This window comes from Rhinoraja longicauda, chromosome 11 (genome assembly GCF_053455715.1).
Source record: "Rhinoraja longicauda isolate Sanriku21f chromosome 11, sRhiLon1.1, whole genome shotgun sequence".
NCBI classification, from domain to species: Eukaryota; Metazoa; Chordata; class Chondrichthyes; order Rajiformes; family Arhynchobatidae; genus Rhinoraja; species Rhinoraja longicauda.
This window is the reverse complement of record NC_135963.1, coordinates 15000248-15013435: the sequence shown is the minus strand read 5'-3', so window position 1 is coordinate 15013435 and position 13188 is coordinate 15000248. Positions and strand designations below refer to the sequence as shown.

The 13188-nt window shown below is 40.3% G+C and overlaps 1 protein-coding gene across 1 annotated transcript in view; it reads right to left on the bottom strand.

The window, feature by feature from the left end:
• Positions 1-13188, bottom strand: part of szt2 (SZT2 subunit of KICSTOR complex) — a 188464-nt gene that overhangs the window by 85851 nt on the left and 89425 nt on the right. Inside the window, exons 47-49 of the mRNA XM_078408309.1 lie at positions 12049-12167; positions 10763-10927; positions 9662-9743 (exon numbers count right to left, since the gene is read on the bottom strand). Coding sequence (XP_078264435.1) covers positions 9662-9743; positions 10763-10927; positions 12049-12167 — 366 coding nt within the window. The remainder of the gene's footprint in view (positions 1-9661; positions 9744-10762; positions 10928-12048; positions 12168-13188) is intronic.

The window sequence follows — 13188 nt, the reverse complement described above, 5'->3', positions numbered from 1 at the left end:
GTGGCAGCATAGGTTGATCATGTGGTAATGGTTGCATGAGAGATATTGGCCTTCACTACTCAGGCACTGAATTCCAGAGTAGGGAGGGAACTTTATAAAATACTAGATCGTTGGCCTGTTGGGCCCAAACCTCTCCTGCATTGGTGCAGCACCCTCTCTCCTCCCCCCCCCCCCCCCCACCCCCTCCCCTCTCCCCCCACCCCCTCCCCCTCCCCTCCCCTCTCCCCCTCCCCCCCACCCCTCCTCTCCCCCACTCCATCCCCCTCAACCCCACTTATCCTCCTTCCTCCCCCTCCCTCCCTCCCCCCTCGGAAATAGATTTAAACTGTGAATAACTTAAAAAATATAACCGATTTCAATGAAACTTCTTCCATTAGCACCAAAGGGACGACGGTGAGTAAGGTGGGCCTAAAATTGTCGCGCTATTGTGTACTGTTTTGGCTGTAGTTCAGGAACAAACAAAAAAACAAACAAGAGTTTTTGTGCATAGATTGGTCAGATCTCAGCTGGTTTTACATCCAGTCACTACACTATAGGAAAGATTTGATAGCGCTGGAGATGGTTCAGAGGGGATTGACCAGGGAGGAAGCATTTCATTTATAATGAGAGACTGATGGGGTTAGGTCTATTTCGTCTGGAGTGGAGGTTGTTAAGGGGGATATATTTCAGGTATATAAGATTATGAAGATTACAGAGGAAACTGCAGAAAACATTTCCCCATTGTAGAGGAATATAAAAATAGACGACATTGATATAGAGTTGGGAAGAGAGATTTAAGAAAGAATCAGGGGAATCCTTTCTACCTACAGAATGGTGAGCACCTGGAGGAAGCTGCCTGAGAGAATAGTGAAAACAGTGTCGCTGACATTTAATAATTGCCTAGAATGAGTATTTGAATTACTTAGGCATTGAAGACTGTGGGTTAAGTGCTGGAAGATGGGATTAATATGATCAGGTGCCCACTTCCGCGCTGAGTGACTTTTATGCAAGTCACCAAAATAAAACAGTTCAAGGCTTCCTCTGTGCATGCTGGGTGAGAATGTGAGAATGTGAAATGTTCTGAAACAAGCCAAGCCATTTATTTGGATAACCAGAAGGCCGATGATCGAACTAGCTGATTTGTTTTATATAAATCCAGACAGCTTTATGTTAGCAAAAAGCAGTTTGACCTTTCCACGAGAAGCCCAAATATTAACCACAAAGATATGAAAATGGATTACACCTGCATGTGGATGCATGCTTTGAAAATGTACAATGAAAATAGGTTCCTGCATCCCAGACCTGAAACTCCACTGCAGCAAATGGGCTGTGGTAAATTAAGCCAATACCTCACTTCCTTCCATATTCCCTTGTGCAGTTAAAGGTGCTGGTTATGTTAGTTAATCATACTTTGCAAATCTGACCTCTCTCCATGAATTTAATCCCTCCTCACATTTGTGTATAAGCTAAAAATTGAGTTGTCTCAAAAGTCTCATTTGTGGCATGAAAGATTTATAGTCACATTAAACCCATTACATATTTTTCTTTTACACAGCTCCTTTATATTTCCATTTCTGTCGGATCCCCTAATTTTAACCCTCACCTAATTCTCCTGTTGCTCAAATACTCATCCATACTTGTGATCTCCAGAATTTACAGTCCAATGCTTACCTAGTTGGCGTTCCAGTTTCCAATCTCCATTAGCCTGAGCTCATTCAAAACTATTAAGCGTTTCTTATACCATCTAAGTTCATCCATTCATCACTCTGAGCTGCATAGATTCTCAGTCTTGTAAAGCCTGTATTTTAACATTCTCATCCATGTCTCACCCCAATTTCAATCGCTTAGTTTGTAGGTTTTGTAAAGATTCAGCAGCCTAGGCTCTCTGCTCCAGAATTCATTCCCCAAATCAGTCACCTATTTTCAACCTCCAAGCCTCTTCCAAATCCCACTTCAACACTATTTTGCATTTTAAATCCTTCTGGATGATTTCAGGATATTGGCGATATGGAGGTGCAATTGGAAGGTATCACAAAAAGCTGGAGTAACTCAGCGGGTCAGGCAGCATCTCAGGAGAGAAGGAATGGGTGACGTTTCGGGTCGAGACCCTTCTTCAGAGGTGCAATTGCTCATTTAAAAGATCCCATCGCAACAAACTGAAGGCAGTAGTGAAAGCAATAATATTTGATAGTTATAGAGTTAATTAGGCTGTAAAAATTCACTACTTCTGGTACATTACATGTAATAGTCACAAAATGCTTCTGGTCCTAAAATATTAAGTAATAAATTATTGCTAGCTTTGCAAGCCTATGTACATATTAAACTGAACAATGATGTTCACCAATTACAATTGGAGCTGTAAAAAGAATTAATATTTCTGCCTCATGCTTAAACTTAAGGTTACCATGAGTCCTCAAAATAGGTGAAAACAGAACCCCTTAATCATAGTCCGCTGATACACATATACAGGCACCTCGCGTTTTATGTGTTTGATTTATGCATTTTTAACATAAATCACTTGTTCCTTTAATACCAAAGCTTAATTTACACACTGGTAATTTCGGAATAACACGCTCAAATGTACTGTTGACAGCGTAGTCATGTATATGTATAATTTACTCGTTTTGAATTACGTGCTGCTTATCAAGCATGTAACTCCCATTTATAATAAGAGGTGCCTGTATAGTCCTGCCTTTGCCAAAAGGTCTCAGAAAACAGCAAGGTAGCAGAAGCATCAACAACCAGATGGGAAGATCAAACACCTTTCCAGGCAAACTTTAATCTGTACATAAATAAAAATACTGCAGATGTCGGAAATCTGAAATAAAAACAGAAATGTTAAAAATGCTCATCTGGTCAGACATCATCTTTGGAGAGTGAAAGAGAACAAAATGTTAAGTCAATGACTTTTCTTTGGAAATTTTAGTTATTCTGAACAGGAGTAGTAGAAGTTTCTGTTCCAGTCTCTACAGCAACCACCCAAGAACTCTTCAAGCCTCCCTGAACTTACTTTAGATCTATACAGTGGGCAGATACATAAAATCACTGAAAACACAGAACTTACTAATTTTTAAACTTCAAACCAAATTGCATTTCAACGTAATGCCAATCATACTTCTTTTAAAAGGAACGGTTTGTTTTTACCCAAAACACATGGCAGGCAATACAATATTTTTCATGTGCATTTATTGTTGTAAATTCGATAAGGTTACTCGCCACTTAATGTACAGCAAGCTCCCCAAATCAACAATGCAATATGGTCAGACAATTTGTCTATAAAATGCCAATTGAGTAGATATTGAATGACACCCCTGGTCGTCTTCAAAATTGGCCCAAACAAGCTTTTCTATCCCTCGAGCAGGCAAATGGAGTCTTGGATTAAAGGTTCATCCAAAAGTGCTGCAACAGAGTGTTAGTTGAGATTATTCTGCGCGTGACCCTAGATTGGAACATCAAATCTGAATTTTTCTGTGTTTAAGGCAACAAATTGGAACCCCTGAGTTCAAATTAGAATCCTCAGAAGTTCATACACAGCAAAGCACTGATAGGCATGAAACCAAATGTTACTTTGTACCAAAATAACAGATCATGGTACCCATACCCAAAATGGCAACGAAATGGGATTGAGAGATTCAGAAAAGCCAATTCTGCTCACTGTGCAAGCCATCACTTCAGAAACTGCAGTTCAGCTTTAGAGAGCAACAGCAACATATAATAGGTGAGAGAATTGTTTTAACTGTTCAGTAAAGCCATTCGGAACCACAGTTACCATGTACTAACAGGCAGTCTATTATAAATATTCTACTGTTAAACATGCAGCAGAGCGTAACAGCAGAACATGCAGCATCAATAATACCTTCCCCTCAGAAGTTCGCACAGTCGAGTACTGGCATGAAATCAAATGCTACTTTGTACCAAAATAATAGGTCATGGCGGCTCTACTCAAAATGGCAATGAAATGGGATTGGGAATTCAGAAAAGACAACCAACAACATTAAAAAAAAAGCTGTGAGGAAGGGCTTTAAAAGCACACTGCTGTATTTACAAAAGAAGCAATACCTTGGAACTGGGAGGGTGGAAATAGATGCTGCACAAGTTTCACCATGGTACCTACATCAATGAAAGAAAATTCATAGATGGCTCTGCACCTAAAATATCTTTAACATCATATGATTAGAAGAGAGGCTCTACACAAACTTAACAAAACCTAGAATGAAGAAATGAACTGTGGGAAAAAAGGCAAATGCATTCAGATGATTCAGTTCTTGTCTGTGCTTAAGTCATGTAAAAAATGCTAGCTTCAAGAAAAAGGCAGGGATAATGGCACAGTAGATAGACACAAAATGCTGGTGTAACTCAGTGGGTCAGGCAGATCTCTGGAGAAAAGGAATAAGAGACGTTTCAGGTCCAGACCCATCATCAGTCTGATGATGGGTCTTGACCCAAAACGTCACCTATTCCTTTTCTTCGGAGATGCTGCCCGACCCGCTGAATTACTCCAGCATTTTGTGTCTATCTTCAGTATAAACCAGCATGTGGAATTGCTTCTTACAATGGCAATGACAGTGGCACAGTAAATAGCAGTTGCCTCACAGCTCCAGTAATTGGCTCCAAGCATGATTTCCTGTACCAAGTCTGCACACAACATAGGTTTTAGCTGCTGCTCTGGTCTTCTCCTCTGTTCCAAGGGCATGCAGGTTGGTAGGTTAATTGGATAATGTAAATCAACCCTGGTGTACATGGACACTGGAGAATCAGAGATGGGGTTGGAGGTAGTTGATGCCCGTGCAGAAGAGAAATAAGTTACATAGAAATAAGTGGGGAATGTGATTGATGGGATTGCTCTGAGGAACGGCAGGGACTCGATGTGCTAAATGACCTCCTTGTGTGATTTAAGATCATCAGATCTTCAGTATTGAGTGGGGGGGGGAAGGAAGGTGGAGGACAGATTTGCAGACTATTCTCACATTTTCAGAAGTACTGAGCAAATGCACATCCACAATATCACGCCGCTCACAGCACGGTTCCATCTACATGAAAGGGAACCGCAACATCTGGCATTTCAAGCACTGCTGTTTAACAAAATGTTGGAGAGCTCCGTTATCACTGCTCTTTCCACATGGCCAATTCAGTTTGTTCTTGCTGTCGAGAAGCTGTAAGGAAGATGTGGCACTAATACTATTTGCTGGAGAGCAAGGAAATAAATAGGGCAAACATAGAAGGTTCGAAACAATCTGTTCTCTACATTAATTAAGATGCTGCTTCAATCATAACTAACACCTCCTCCCCCTCCCCCCCACCCCCCCCCCCTCCCCACAAAAAAAACCCTCTTAATTCTTTCTGAAATGGTGCTGCAAGATCCTCGAGAGAAAATGTTCAAGAACAAAGAGAGGGCAAGTTTGATCTCAGAGGCTGCTGAACTCCTGGCCCCAATCTTTATATTGTGGGGGAGCGTACATCAAACACAGCACAGAAAGCTCCCAATCAAAGTCTTATGTCAAGTGAGTTTGACGCGAGATGTCAACACCACTACACAGTGAAAGCTTGAGACCAAGTTTCTCCCTGGTTTGGAATCAGTCAAGTTAACCTTTGTGATTTTATGTCACCAAACAGGGAGATACAATAACTTGCCTGAATGGAGGTAGGACAGTTTACAAAGAGACATAGGCAAGGTGAATGAAAAAGACCAGATGAGCACAGATTACACCCACACCAGTTCTGAGGAAGACCAACTTCAATATTTTTTTATTCTAAGCTACAAGTTTGCAGAGCAGAGGTCTACATGTTATATATCAAAAAACAGTGAAAGAAAACTGGCCGATACATAGAAAATAATCTAACTCTCTAATGGGATATTGAGCTTATATAAATAGGATTGGAATACGAAAGCAGAAAAAAATTATGTTTCAGTTGTATAGTCTTACAAACACCATCTGGAGCACTGCATTCAGTTTCGGCTATGAATCTCAGGAAAGATACGTTTGGCAGTGCGACAGAACAGTCACCAGAATGAAAGAAGACCTTAAATAGTAAGCTTATAACGGAAGATTGAAAGAATTGTGGCTAGCATTGCCTGAGGTGGACAAAGTTGAGTAATTAAAATAAAAAATTATCTTGATAAGAGTAGACACAGAGAAATTATTCCTCTGGTTGAGAAATCCAGAATAAAACATAATATGCAATTGAAAATAATTAGGAATTAAATTAGAAACCATGTTTTCACACATGAACTGATGAAAATCACAAACTTACTTCCCTAATAAGCCAAACATGCCCCAATAAGCACGGCACAGAGGTGCAGCGGTAGAGTGGCTGCCTAACAGCACCAGAGACCCAGCTTTGACTACGGGTGCTGTCTGTACAGAGTTTGTACGTTCTCCCTGTGACCAGCATGGGTTTTCAGGGGGTACTCCGGTTTCAACCCGCATTCCAAAGACGTGCTAGTTTGTAGGTTAATTGCCTTCTGTAAATCGCCCCATGGTATGCATGATGGAACTAGTGTATGGGCGATGCCTGGTCGGCGTGGACTCGGTGGGCCGAAGGGCTTGTTTCCACGCTCTAGCTCTAAACTAAACTAAAATAAAATAAGCAGGGTCAATTGTTGCAAATGTATAAAAAAAGGTATGCGGCCAAGGAATGGTGAGACTGATATTTCTCTATCTCTGCCATTATTCTATATAGACAATAGGTGCAGGAGGAGGCCATTCAGCCCTTCGAGCCAGCACCGCCATTCAATGTGATCATGGCTGATCATTCTCAATCAGTACCCCGTTCCTGCCTTCTCCCCATACCCCCTGACTCCACTATCCTTAAGAGCTCTATCTAGCTCTCTCTTGAATGCATTCAGAGAATTAGCCTCCACTGCCTTCTGAGGCAGAGAATTCCACAGATTCACAACTCTGACTGAAAAAGTTTTTCCTATCATGCAAACATTTCCCATAATCTCCCATATATTCTCCAAATCAGTTATGGTTTACATAAATTCATGAGTCATAGGAGCAGAATTAGGCCATTGAGTCTACTCTGCTGTTCAATCATGGCTGATCTGTCTTTCCCTCTCAACCCTATTCTTCTGCCTTCTCCCCATGACACCCTTACCAATCAAGAACCTGTCAATCTCCAGTTTAAAAATACCCAATGGCTCGGCTTCCATAGCCATCTTGGCAATGAATTCCATATATTCACCACCCTCTGACCAAAGGAATTCCTCTTCATCTCCTTTCTAAAGGTACATCCTTTTATTCGGGGGCTGTGGCCTCTGGTCCCAGACTCTCCCACCAGTGAAGAGTATCAGCACCAACACCGACCTCTGCAGAACACCCCTAGTCAATGGGAAACAACCAGAAAAAAGACCCCTCTAGTCCCACTCTTTGCCTTCTGCCACTCATCCAACCTTCAATCCATGCTAGTCTCTGCCCCCTGGTACTAATCTCCCATTTTATCACTTTCTTATTCCCACAACATTTTCAATTCATCTTATTACAGAATCCCATGTTATGTCTTCCTTCCCCACATCCGCCAGATTCCATCTCCCCTTTTCTCCTCTGATCCCCAGAAAAATATCAATTCCCCTAAAACCCCCACTTGCTGCAGCACCATGATTCCCTATCACAGCCAGTAATATTTTGTCCTTATCTCATCTTGTTTAACTTTAGCCTTCCCATGTCTTCTCCCTTCCATCAGGGTAATACTGCCCTCCCTACACATTTAAGCAACACAAATTAGTTTAACTCTGTCTTCGCAGCACATGGTATCATTGAAGCGTTTTCCCCATCTACAATAATGCTGCTCCATTTTTACCTCTATGCCACGCTGTCTTCTCTACATTCCCCTATGTTCTTGTCCCCTTGGATATTTTGTTCAAAAACACCATAACTCCCTCCCTATCAAAACACTACAGCCTTTATCCATTTTTTAAAAACCTGCAAAATGTTCATGGCTTTTAAAAGCCGAGGTCAAATAAAAAAAAGACCAGTGAGTTAAACCTCCCTTGAGTATTGGCTGTAAACATCCTCTGTGAAATGTGCTCAGACAACACTACCCTTCCCAGGTATTGCAAAGGAATTGGTATCCTGACCATATACAGAGACGCTGAATGAAGTTCACACAGATGCAGCAGTGCAAACTCCTTCAAAACCCTTCCACAGCAAATGGAACTGGGTTCCCTATATTTAACCAAGAGTGGTTGATACTGGTACTGAGGGACAACATTTGATGAAGTGTTGCTCCTCCTAGCACTGACATCGTTGGCGTTTAATAGCAAAAAAAATCCGGCAAATAAAAGGTATTTCCAAATTTTGTTTAAAATCTTATATCCTGCTTTACTTAGTTAGAATTAAGCTTCTCAGTGTGAAACAGACCTTCCACTCATTTCTTTCTTCACACATCAGATCAACTTGTTGGAATATTAATTTCCTTCAATATTGGTTCTATTAAAATTAAATTATATTATAACTGAAGATAAATCATTAGATTACAATCTCAAGTGACACACAGGATTGTGTATCATTCTTTATTAAGGAAATCATTTGAGTGCACTGCCTTATTAAACATCATTACGCATCTCTGATATACAACCCAAATCCAAATATCTGCTCTTTTCAGAGTCTGTACTTTTTCAAGAAATAAAGTTAAATTTATCCCCTTAATTTCACCAATATCTTTAGGTAAATAGTGTGTCATGTACTTAAACTACTGATCACAGGTAATGTACTATCAAAACAAGTGTCCCTCCACTTCACTAACATTCTGCTTTTCTTTAGTCCTAGTTCAATTCTCCACACCCAGTATTAGATTCTTAGAATTCATATTTACCCATTTATCTTCCCTTCCACTCTTTGGCAACATTTCCAATACAAGCTTTGACACTTCACTTTCACTCCTTGATAAATACACCCAATGCAATAGGCCAAATGAAATCCTTCAAATCGAACGCGACCTATTCCCTGAAACACAAGCAAAGCTAGAGCCAAGTAAAAATGTAATTGAAGGGTACTTAGCAAGCAAATTAAGATTGAAAATGCTGCTGTCTTTGCTTCTTGCTTTCCATACAAAAAGAAAATGTTCTGATGGGACCGTGAATGTCATGAATGGTCATCTCTTAGAATCATTGTAGGCTGCCACAGCTTGTCTGTAAAGCAGTATTTCTGCATCCCAGAGTAGAGCGCTAATGGGTTGCTGAGTTACTGGAAAAAACAACCCACAAACAATTGAATCCATACAGAAAGATTGTGGTGTTGACAGAGTAGTTTTCTCACTGTCACTTGTAACCTGTGGAATAATGGCCATTTCTAGTTATAATTTTTGCAGCCGAGGTAGATAGCACCCCACTTAGTTAACTCCCATGTAAAACATTTCGACCAACATCTGATAGGACCTTATGCCAATAGATAAATAATTGTTATAAAACCTAGTTCAGAAATTTTAAGTATTTGAATTGTAGTGAATTGATTTCAGAATGAAGCTGGATACACAATGGAAGAAAAAATGAATCCTAAGATCGAACCACGTTTTACGTTTTACACAAATAGCCACTTTACACTGTATTTAGGGCAGAATATCCCCTTTACATAAATGCATGATTAAACTTTAATGTTGATATGGTTTTTCTTTTATTTGTAAGAGATGAACGTCCCTTCAAAAATTGATGCAGATTTCATCAAGTTTAAAGGAAAATGATTACCTTTCCCACCAGTTCCTTGACCACCAGGCTTATTGTAGAGGTAAATGTCAGCATCAGATACACTCTTCCCATGAGGGTAGTGCTGCAAAAAAATTAAAAATGAGGCAAGTTCACGTCATCAAAGCTAATCTCAGATCAATGCATCATAAAATATTCACCTCACCAAATCCACTGTAATACATTAACCTCATAGAAATTCTTCCATAACCCACAGGTGATAAAGAGAATGACACTTGTTAACACTCAGTAGATACAAGAAAAAAAACAGCACATGGAGTGTGATGCGCATGATCGTGCCAATCACAGTACACACATACAACGAGACAGCAAGTAATTAATACTAGGAGCTCAATTAATTTCATTAATTCCTATTATGTGACAATTTGCAGATTCAACTCCGCAATTGGATATTTGACAAGATAACAACTTGGGTAGATATCGTAACCACGCAACTATAATATATTCTCCATGAATTTCCACACGGTGTCACTCTATGGACAAGTTTTGTTTTTGAGTGGGAAGCTCAAAGTTTCATAAATGTAGATTAGATTCCAATTGGAAGTTTTTAAATCTCCCACGTGCTACTGCTTATGAAGTGGAATCTTTATAATAAGCAATATATTAAAATTAAAATTCTAGCCATGATTCTACATCTGTCCTTACTGCAAATAAGTTCATGTTCAAGGAGCAGAATTGGGCCATTTGGCCCATCGAGTCTACTCCACCATTCAATCATGGCTGATCTACCTTTCCCTCTCAACCTCATTCTCCTGCCTTCGCCCCATAACCCCTGACTATTATTATGTCTATCTGACTATTATTGGATTGGGCGTGATTAAGCTGCAATTCGTTAAAATGAAGTATGTAAATTAAATCTGCTGCACAGGCGACATCGGACCCAAGTTGATCCATTAGAAATCGGACACATATAATGAGCAGCAGGCACGGAACTGAAACGCTGCAGAATGTAGGCACATGGAGATAGTTACAGTTGTGCACATTCGACTTATGTCCTTTATCTGGCAGAAATACTACATGCTTTGCTTCCAAGGATAAAACAACTTCTTCAGCCAATCATAGCCTTACCAACCAGAAAATTACCTGGAAATGATGCTCCACATTACTGTCTGTGTACTTTGGCGTATGAAGGAAGATGAGCAGGTTCTGGCGGAGGTAATGTGCAACAGCATAAAGCCAAGGTAGACATCTGTGGGAGATCGTGAACTGCACCACTTCCGTTGGACCTGTCCCGGGAGGTTGAATAAACTGGAGGCAAAGCAAAATTAATAAAAAGCTAACGTTAGGATGGCTTATTAACCTTATTGGTCTTGGGTTACTGAGATTCATCACAAACCGTCAGGCCAAGCACCAAAATATAATCTGAAAGTTAGAATGGTGAAGAATCATGCTGACAATGGCCACTCAAGGGAACATTTTTAAAGATGTTGGAATACAGTGGATAAAAAGGGGGATGGTATTTTAAATATATATATTTCTGCTGAATTAAGCTTTAAAGTGATTTAAAGTTTTCATCTTTGAAAACACAATCAATCAGGTTATTGTAACAATCCACTGCTGCCATCTTGTGGGCTTCTTCTGCCGCATCACAACTGAACTGGAATCAACATTATAGTCTGAAGAAGGGTCTCGACTCAAAAGGTCACCCATTCCTTTTCTCCAGAGGTGCTGCGTGTCCCACTGAGTTACTCCAGCTTTTTGTGTCTATCTTCGATTTCAACCAGCACCTGCAGTTCTTTCCTACACAATGGAATCAACATTGTTTTGTGATTCGATAAAAATGATTACCAGTCCTTTGTTCACAATGTGGCTTTTATTTTACAACTCTGTCTTTGGACAAGTGGCTTTATTCAATTTTCACCTGATGTTATTCTCTGGGCTGCGTGAATGTGGTTGCTCGCAAGACTCAATAAATTGCTCCCCACTGCAGACTGAACTTGGCCCATTTAGAGTTGCTACTGCAGCAGATGGTTAAGCAGATAAGAAGGGACATTTACCACCATTTCCCTCAAGCAAATGCAACTTCAACCACATAACATCGACCTTCTGCTTCATACTTCCAATTGTAGAGATATTGATAACCTTGCAACGAGCCATCTCCTCATTATAGTTATTACATTGCAGACAAAATGGGTGGGAAGGAACAGCAGATGCTGGTTTAAACCGAAGATATACGCAAAATGCTGGAATAACAGCGGGACAGGCAGCATCTCTGGAGAGAAGGAATGGGTGATGTTTCAGGTCGAGACCATCAGTCTGAAGATAGGTCTCGACCCGAAATGGCACCCATTCCTTCTCGCCGGAGATGCTGCCTGCCGGCTGAGTTACTCCAGCATTTTGTGTCTATTGCATTGCAGCGTTTGCTTTACCTCTACATCAGCAGGAGTCAGTTTGCAGTTCCTGACAAGCATGACGGTAATGATATCAAGTGTGGCCTCATCCAGACGCCTCCGCAGGACCTTCACCAACTCATCTGTGATCTCAGGCCCTGTGAACACCAGAAACGTGATTCAAACGATCTATAATAACAGCACTTTATATTGTAATTACTGCAAAACCATATAAAATACATAGATCCACTTATGTTAACAAATCTTTTGCACTGTGCCTAAGCTGAAGATTCCAAGATATATTGCACTGGCTGACATGAATACTGCAGTAAAACAGTCTCTTCTATAAAACTGCAGAGGATGCCGAGTTAATGAAACATTTATGTTGTATTTGAGCCTCTTGCCATGCTTCCTTTACATGCTTTAAAAAAAAAACCTGATCTATATTTAAATGCATCTCTACCCTTCAGCTCAACTATTCCTGTGATCCCAAGTTATGTGTTGTCACAGCGCTGAGGAAAAGGGCTCCTTCTGAATGTTCTATTTGGTTTCTTGGTGACTATCTATCTAATCTTTCTTTTGTAGAATCTTTAGTTTATGCTATTAAAAGAGTACATAGTTTTAATGACCTCCATTAGTTCACACCTCAGCCTTCTCTTTTCAAGAGACCCAGTCTGCTCATCCTTTCCCAAAAGGTACAACTTCACATTCACATCGTCAGCCTTTGAATGACCACTTTTATAATATGGTGACCAGAAAACTTTACTATACTAATTGCCCTCTGCCTCAGAAGGCAGTGGAGGCCAATTCTCTGGATGCTTTCAAGAGAGAGCTAGACAGAGCTCTTAAAGATAGTTGAGTCAGGGGGTATGGGGAGAAGACAGGAACGGGGTACTGATTGTGAATGATTAGCCATGATCACATTGAATGGTGGTGCTGGCTCGAAGGGCTGAATGGCCTCCTCCTGCACCTATTGTCTATCTCTATGATGCCTAGGTTTGAAACATATTTATATAAAGCTTTTAAATTCAGTTTTTAAAATCAGATTTTTTAATGGCTTTAGTGAACTGCATCACAAATAAGTGATTTTTGTCTTTATGCGCTTATATTCTTCAGTTCCTGAAACAATTTGGCAAGTGATTTGTGACTTCTTTATTTTATTATCAAAATGTAACATCT